This window comes from Parasteatoda tepidariorum, chromosome 8, assembly GCF_043381705.1.
Source record: "Parasteatoda tepidariorum isolate YZ-2023 chromosome 8, CAS_Ptep_4.0, whole genome shotgun sequence".
Lineage (NCBI taxonomy): Eukaryota > Metazoa > Arthropoda > Arachnida > Araneae > Theridiidae > Parasteatoda > Parasteatoda tepidariorum.
Window position 1 is genome coordinate 17,181,537 of NC_092211.1, and position 9,536 is coordinate 17,191,072.

Here is a 9,536-nt window from a genome sequence, read left to right on the forward strand (position 1 = left end):
CTTCTACAAAATCTTCGGGGAACTGAGAGAGTTAATTTTGGCATTTGTCCTCTCTCTCAATAGAAAAGGTTTTGTTTTAAGGCTTCCGAGGCCAGTACCCCCTGAAGACGTCGGCTTCGGTGGTCATATTTTTATTTTTATTTCCATTGTTTTCTTTACTGCTTCAATTATTCTTTCTTTTGAAAATTCTGCTGCTTTTAAGCGCGTTTCTTTTAAAGATAGTTTTGCCGATTTAGAATTTAATATTTTGTATTCTTTTACTACTTGAATTGTGGGAATATCCAAGTTCAATTAAGAGATATAAATTAAAGTTAAGAGAAAAAGAACTCAAAATGTGTGCAATGCAAGAGGTAACATCTAATGGTCCAAGGTGCAACATTTGAGGTACCAAAGTACACCACATTATATAGCTGTCCGATTGTTTTTCTTGGAAAAAATATTCTTTTCAGACGTATCAGAATTCTTTTACCAAAAATTGCCTGACAAACGCATATCTGCCTACTTGAGAAATAATTTTCTTAGTGGAAGCAACATAAACGTAAATCTTGAAGTTTAAAATAATAAATTCTGACTATCAGGATGAATCAGTAATTTTAAAAAAGTGTGTAGATAAGATCTATTCATATGTAGATAAGATAGATATAGAGTGTAGATAAGATCTATTCATATGTAGATAAGATAGATATAGATTGTAGATAAGATCTATTGATAAAATATACGTAAATAGTATCTTTTTTATTATCTATTAGGTGGCTAATTATGCTTATAGATGTCTTACTAGTTTTGTTTTTAGAAAATTCTTCTAAACTTAATTGCTGTTTACAACCACTTTATAAACTCGTTTTCAAATTGGCAGGTATGCAAACGTATTATTTCCGCAAATTTTTTTTAATGATTACTGTACAAAAGAAATAAAAAGCTGATATTGGTTCAAGGTACAAGACTCACCTACAAGTAATCCAAAGGCTAAGAAGGAAAAAAATTAACACAGAAAATTCTAAAATGATTGCTTACTGGCATGTTTGGCTGAGTTCTTCTTCTGTTTGTGCAAATGCTAAATCTTGGTTATTTGTGAAAACTTTTAATTCTTCCATGCAAGACATGAGATCCTTTTCATTACAGTTTGGGGCGGAAATAACTGAAGAAGCTAAAAATCAAACAAAAAAAGGATGTTACTTACAATCACATAATTTTATTTGTTTATTAACTTTTAGTTTAAGCAATAATCCAATGTAATCTTTCAAATTAACTATGTGGTTCTTGTTACTAATGTCACTTGCCAATACCAGCAAACCTGCTATGTGAAACCAAGCGATTTTAAAAGCAGAGGATGCATTTCTTGTTTTTCAATTCTTGTTTAATAACTTCTTATTACTGATAACGTCATTAGCAATACTGAAAATTCAACGCAACACAATTTAAGCATCAGACTAATAGATAAAAATAAAGCTGCACTGAAATAAACATGCTTATTAATTTCTTATTACTGATAACGTCATAAGGCAATGCTAAAAATTCAACGTAACACAATTTAAGTGTCCGATTTATAAACAAAAATAAAACTGCACCGAAATAAATATTTTTATTAATTTCCTATTATTAATAGCGTCATGAAGCACTACTAAAAATTCAACAAAACACAATTTAAGCTTCAGATTTATAAATAAAAGCAAATTTAAATAAATATTACAAACAAACCTGACATTTCAAAACATGGAATAAACAAAGCATAACAAACTTTTCACGTACAGTTTTATAGAATGCGTTAGAAAATGAAATGTATTTAGGTTGCATTTTTAACATTTCGTGACTGCTCAAACCTTTATCCCCTTTATCTAGAATAAAACTCGGCGTTTCAGTTCTGTACTTATGATAGAAATAAATACATATTTTAAAAAAGTATCTTCGAAATGTGCTTCGTTTCAGTTTTTTCTTTCCAAAACATTTTCCCTTAAATGAAAACCATGCAAGAAGAAAACTTTTATTCTAAATCATTTCGCGAATTTTAGTCTTTATAAATGCTATTTACTAGACACCGATCCTCATATTTTCTTTAATTTTTAATACTTTTGCGAATTTGAATACTATTCCTTACGAGAGTTATATTTTATCATACAAGATGAGCATAAAAATAGTGTGAAGTGCTTAGAGCCTCATAACACATGATGCAACGAATAAAATATAAAAAAACAATAGCGCACATTCTAACCGAAATTAATTCCTAAAAGGAAAAAAAAATAGTTTTAAAAATCATCAAGAAATATGGCAATTTTAGCAAACTACGAATTTGCTGAAACATCAGAATAGCTGTTTATGGTGATTCATGTTAGTATATAATAATAAATTCTGTTTGTAACTAATAAAACAGCTGTTATTTATTGTTTTGGTTGTTACGCATCGTTTAATATCAGTCTAATCTCTCAATATTGGCGACTTTCGTAAATAAATAATTAATTCAGTACCCATTGGGAAAAAATGGAAATTTGTTCCCATTCCAAAAAATGATCGTCTCATTCCAGGCTTTAGATCCTGTGATTAACATAACTGACTTGTAAACACGCTGTGTTCGCTATTAAAAACAAATCAAAAGAGTCGCCACTGTTTCGGGTGCTGAATTTAAAATTACATTTTGCGTTCCTAGGCAACAAAAAAAATATAACACTTAGAAGCTTGAAATTATTAAGGTGAATAGAAAAATGTAAAATGGATACAACGGAATAAAAAAATTTAATATTTGATAATTAGTCTGCAAATGACTAATTGTTAAACTTGTAGTAAAAAATACCATACAAGTCGCTCTACAATACAATCACAGAATTGAAATTCAGCATGCTAAAAGGGCTATAGGTACTTTTTATAAACTTACTACATTTTTTTTCGAAATTACTATCTTTCAACAGTTATTTCTATTTTAGGTACTTTTTCGGAATTTTTCTCACTTTTTTTTTATTTTGCTTTGCTATTCAAAATCTAAAAGAGCTTATACTAATCTTATCAAAATCTGTAAGAGCTTATACTAATCTTATCAAAATCTGTAAGAGCTTATACTAATCTTTTGAAAATCTATAAGAGCTTATGCAAAATCTCTAAGAAATCTATAATTACAAATATGTGAAGGGAAAAGTACACGAAATTCAATGGAATAAAAAAAAATACGATTCAATAATAAGTTCGAGAATATAAACATGCTTATTAATNTTTTCTCACTTTTTTTTTATTTTGCTTTGCTATTCAAAATCTAAAAGAGCTTATACTAATCTTATCAAAATCTGTAAGAGCTTATACTAATCTTATCAAAATCTATAAGAGCTTATACTAATCTTATCAAAATCTATAAGAGCTTATGCAAAATCTCTAAGAAATCTATAATTACAAATATGTGTAGGGAAAAGTAGACGAAGTTCAATGGAATAAAAAAATACGATTCAATGATAAGTTCGAGAATTATTGACTGCTTAACTCTTTACAAAATCATGTTGACTGATCTATAGTCAATAATAAATTATATATTTCAATCTTTAAGAGGAAAATTTAAACATTTTCGACCAGTCTCCTATTTTGAGCATATTGCACTTTTATCAAAAGTAGTTTGAGAAAGAACTGAGAATTATGATCTCATTCTAGATAATAATCTTTTTTTGTACATATTTTGAGTGTAAAGGAATAAAATAATAATTTTTAGGTTTAGAGATACGTCTATTAATATAATTCCAATTTTATGCTAAGTAATAACAAAAGCAAAGATTAAAAAACATTGAGACAATAGTTCAGAAGGTAGGAAAATCTCAAATACCTATAGGATTTTCTCTGCATATCTTTATTTTTAAAACTAAGACGATTTAAAGTTATGTTATCCATATTTTCAGAATCATTCTTAAAGAAAAAAAATCTAAAACTTCTAAGTAAAAAGGAAAAGAAATCCTTCTAGATTCTATTTTTTTTCCTTCAACAAAAAATTTGCTTTCACTTTTACGGACTAAGAAGAGAAAAAAAAAGTCTCCAATTCCTTTGCTATCATAGATAAAAAGTTCGAATCTTGGAAAAGCAGTTTCTTTTGTAGCCAGTTTCTTTTCTTATCGCCAAAGACTCTGACAGCTAATATTTATTTAGCTATTTCTGATCCCATCTGCTCAGGCGATAAGACAATAGATTATGATGAAAGGATTCATCATTTTTAACGGTAGCAAGTCATTTACAGCGTAACTAATAAAGTAAGGACGGTATCCATCAGCGCAGGATTCTGAAAGAAGTAAATAAGGCTAACGTTTTATTTTTATCTAACGCTTGATTACCTGAAAGCATTAACATGATAAATTATATTTTAGCTTGATGTATTACGTTTACTTGAGTTATTTTTAAAGTATGATACTATTTTACTTCCAAATGAATAATGTTATGGCCTGCATCTTGTAGCTAGAACTGAAGATGTATCGGTATTTTTAACATCATATCGATTTTTCTAAATATATTTTCATGGTGAATATCTTCATTGATACTAGAAATTTATTTCGCTATAAATCTTGAAGGTAAGATAATTCGTGAGAACGATAATATCGCGTTAATTATCTAAATGAAACTTTATCGATGAAGGAAATATCGCGACTATTTCAGTCAACGATATTGAATGCGATAATTCATTGCAATAATTATCGGTAACGATATTGACAGGCTATAGATTATGGGGACAAGATTCACCATTTTTAATGGTAATAAGTCATTTATTGCGTAACTAATAAAGACTCATGAATTCAGGATGAGGAAGTAAATAAAACTGGTACAGCACTATCTATCCCCGGCGGTTCTAGCCAGTAACCCCATAATTAAGCATCTCACACACCTGCCTTAGATTAACTCTCCTGTATCAGTTCAAGATAGAGTGCGGCAGAAAAATTTTATGCGCATGCGCCAGAATAGCGAGATAAAGCCAAATATAGATGGAATGATATTTCAGGGGAAATGTTTTCTTTAAAATGGATGGCCACCTTCTTATGAATTCTTATGAATGGCGTATGAAGCAGTAGTCTTTTGTGATTTGTAGTTGCAAAATTTTACAACTAAGAATATGCGAAGAAAAAAAATGGCGATGCTTAATAAATCAAGTACCAGTCAAAATATCTGTACGTTAGAAATATTTCTTTAAAGTTTCTTTTTTTTTTTTCAAATTTGGAACTGCAGAGGCTGGGATAGCCTGGTTAGAAGGGCACTGGGCCCATGTCCAACGGCTCGTGGGTTCGATCCACGCCGGCCGAAGACTCCCCGTGTAGTAAAAGGGTGACTGATGCACGTTAAATCTGTCGAGTCGCAAAAGTCCTCCAAGTTCCCTGTAAATCAACACCTCTGGGGGTACTGATCCAAGAGTTTCCTTGTCTTCTGGATTGGTTCAAAATTACAAGGCTACGAAATTGAACATTAGTAGTGGTTTTAATTTCTTTTGAACCGTTTATGTTTATATAAAAATTTTGATAAAAAATATTAACTTTATATCTAGCAGCATCAAATCTCACTTTCTTACAGTGTTTTATCAAAATTTTTCATTTTTTTTTTGTAACTTTTCACATGAAATCAAGTGAGAGACTATCTGCAATAGGTGTCCTCTATATCGTCTAAGTTCTTTATGTATTGAATTTCAATAGTAATTTAAAATCTATGAGGGAGCCATTTAATCACACAAACCATTGTAACTATGGATTTGGGATACTTCATTTGGGACAGTAGGCAGCAGAAGTATTAAAAGATCGTTCATCTATAAGATAGAATAACCATCCTAATTACTTGTTGTACTATTGCTCGAAAAAATCAAGCTCCGTCACCACTAATTGGTATGTCAGTATGTAGCACATAGCAGCGTTTATCTTTAAAATTTCTACGGCCATTTCAGAAAGGATGAAAATAAATCTGCGCAATAACTTCGTAACTAAGTTTTTATTTCTATAAACATACAGAATTATTCTAAATAAATACTTAACACATAACTAACTATTCAGCACTATAAACTATTACTATTGAGACAACCTAACAAAATGAATAACCTTAGTGTTGCCAACAGATAGAGAAATATTAGAGTTTTATCGAGCCATATAAGAGAAATATATATATTAGGTTGCGTAAAAAGTCATCGCGTTTTCTTTTTTTACAACAGATGGCAGCACTGCAGTTTCTGAAATACTTGGAGCATTTGCAACAGTAATTTTCACGTGATTAATATCTGACAATTAGCTTCATTGTAAAGAACAATTTGAGGTAGTTCGTTGAGTTTCGGAAACTTGACAGCACGTTCAATATAGAAGATCAAAGTTTTCATTTTCGCCATATTTTACACTTTTACTTCTGTAAATGGAAAAACGTGCTTATCAAGCTTGTGAAAAATTGCGTAAAGTTTATGATGACGACGCTCTACAAGAACGTCAATGCCAACAATGGATCAAGAAATTTCGAGCTGGTGATTTTGATTTAATGGATGCTCCTTGAACAGGAAGGACAATCCGAAATGATGACAAGAAAAATAAAAATGGTCAAACCCACGTTACATGATACGAGAGATTTGCAGATGCATTGAAGATTACTCAAAAAAAAAACATTTACGTCCAACTAAAGAAAATAGGAAAACATCAAATCTGGGTTCCTCGTGAACTTTTTTTCTTTTTTTTTTCTCCAATGCCCACCTTTTTTAGAATAATCCACCTGGGCATCATACAGGCAGATTTGTTGGCCACTCTTTCAGGGGCACCATTTTAGGTGAACCAACGTTGCTTCCACAGTAAGGACAGATAATACAGAGAAGGGAAGAATGTCCATGCCTTGCCCGGGATTCGAACCCAGAACCTTTCTGATGCAAGGGTAGTTCCTTAACCCCTACACAGGCCGGTCGGCGGGTTCCTCATGAACTTTAGAAGTGCATTTAAAGGCAAGAATAAAATCTGCAATGTGCTCATGGAACTTGAAGAAAACGGCCCTTTTTTTAAACGAATGACAGCTGGTTATGAGAAGGGGATTGTTTACATTAATGTGATGCCCAAACGGTTTTGATCACGAAGTGAACATCTGCCGTCAACGACTTCGAAATCGTAACTTCATCAGAAGAAGATTACGCTCTCAGTGTGGTGGGATTAGAAAGGTATCATTTTTTCTGAGCTCCAATCAAGGAACGGAATAATCAGTTTAGATATGTACTCTAGGTAATTGGAGAGTTTGAAAAAATTTGTCATTCAGAAACGTCCTGAACTTATCGATTGTAAAGAAGAAGTGTTTCATCATGACAACGCGATAACACACATATCTTTGGCAACCCGTCAAAAGTTATCAGAACTGGGAAGTGTTGTCCCCCACCATACACGCCTGACATAACACCGTCAGACTTCTACACGTTGATCTCTCTTCAAAACTCCTTATGGAGAATAACGATAAATTCAGATGAGGCTGTAAATCAGCATCTTTTTCAGTTTTTCGCAATTATTGAAGACAGGTCTATCTACGATTGAGGAACTATGAAACTCACCGAATAAGAGCAAAACGTCATCGAACAAAACGAAACATGCATCATTGATCAACCTTTAAATAAATATATGACTTTGGAAAATTTAGAAAAAAAAGCAATGACTTTTTATTCAAACCAATAAATAAGTATTACAATAAAAATATTACTCAAATGTAACAATTATTTAAAATTTTATAACTTTTATCTCAAATTTAATTTATATTATTAAAACGTTATTAGATTGTACTATTGAAAAATTACTTAAATTCCGTAATAAAATTTGTTTATTTCATTGTTCCTTAAAAACGTCAACTGAAAAAGATATTCAAACGAATCCACCATTTGCAACAGTTTCTTAATTCCAGAATATTCTCTGAAGAATTTTCTTTTAATACAAAGTTTAAAAATAAACGAGTATACAGGAGCGAGATATGTAACTAGTGATACGTAACTTTTTTTTTTATAATTGTTTGGCACAATTTCAACATTTTGTTAAAAGTACGTAGCTCTAAAACGCAATCTATCATCAACTGTTTTAAAAGAAACATCTGTAAAGCCCAATTTTGTTTTTAATTTGGGAAGTTTTTATTTTGTTAAAACATGTTTGTTTCAATTTATGACATGGAATTTTTCGTAAATTTTTTTTTACTTTAAAGTACATTTTGATAGGGGGATTTTATCATCACCAATTTAGTTTTTCCATTATACTTCAGATATTACAAGCAAAACATTTTATTAAATCTTTACTTTAAAACGATCTTTTGAAATCCTTTCTAATAGAAATGAAATTTATTTCTAGATCCTTTTATTTTTCATTAAATGATAGTTTTTCAACATTTTTTTATGTTTCAAAATTTAATAATATTCAATTTATTTTTTAAGTTTATCTCTGAGTTTATCTCTATTTTTTAAATTTATCTATGGTGGTTCAAGGTAATGAGCTGTCATTGAAGGGCACAGGGGTTCAAGTCTCAGCTGCGGCTTTAGGCTTATCGAGTGTGAAACGAAATCGATCGAACGAAAAGTAAAGGTTAGGCTTATTGCTGATTATATTATCCCAATCATATTGTTGGCTGGGATAGCCTGGTTGGTAGGGCGCTGGGTCCATGTCCGAGAGTTCGTGGGTTCGAAACCAGCCGGCCGAAGACTCCCCGTGTAGTAAAGTGACTGATGCACGTTAAATCTGTCGAATCTCAAAAGTCCTCCATGTTCCCATAACAAATCAAGACCTCTGGGGGTACTGGATTGGAGATCGATCGTTCTCTGATTCAAGTCTAAATTACGATCTATGGATAAATGTATGAATGGGTCCACTCTATAAACGGGTGTGACGCATGAGTGTGTCAGAAGTCGAATTCTTGGCCATAGATGGCGCCACTGGAAACCAAGAACAATCGCACCCCCTCTGCCTAAACAGGCATACGTCAACATGTTGTTGGTCGCGAAACCTAAACCTTTTGACGCAGAATTTTTAAACATATTTTTCATGCCTTTTCACTATCTATATTAATTTAGTTCAAAATAAGTGAAAAGTATTATAATATGTTTATGGAAAAAAAATATGGTTATAAAATACGGCAAGGAAGAACACTTGTCTTTTTCAACGTTAAACGTAAAATCTTCAAAACAAAATTTCTCATTTACAAACAATTATTTTTCAAAATTGCACTTGTTTGCAGTTATTTAGATCCGAGGGGAGCAGTTCATCATTGAAATTTTTATTTTAATTTACAAAATCAATTATTGATAAAATGTTTGAAAAGGAATTGAAAAAATTCCAACTACCTTTTTTTTTTGGATTTTATATCTTAGTACAAATATAATTTCTTTAGTTACTATTATATTTTTTTTAGTTACTATTAAATTTAAAAATATTTTTTACTTACAATTAGAGCATGAGAAAAAATTTATAAAAGGGTCACCACTCTATTTGCGTCAAAGGGTTATAATAATATTTTTTAGATTAAAAAGTACGTCTATTAATAACGTACGTCTATTATTCCCATTTTATGCAAAGTAACAGCAAAAATAGACATACAAAAATAATGTCGTTTTAATTTCT

At 31.0% G+C, this 9,536-nt stretch overlaps 1 protein-coding gene across 2 annotated transcripts in view; it reads right to left on the reverse strand.

Annotated features, from left to right (window-relative positions):
• LOC107453886 (uncharacterized) overlaps nucleotides 1–9,536 on the reverse strand; it is a 142,478-nt gene that overhangs the window by 50,097 nt on the left and 82,845 nt on the right. For both annotated transcript variants that reach the window (XM_071184266.1, XM_071184265.1), the window contains exon 2: nucleotides 1,015–1,147. In XM_071184266.1, coding sequence (XP_071040367.1) covers nucleotides 1,015–1,147 — 133 coding nt within the window. The remainder of the gene's footprint in view (nucleotides 1–1,014; nucleotides 1,148–9,536) is intronic.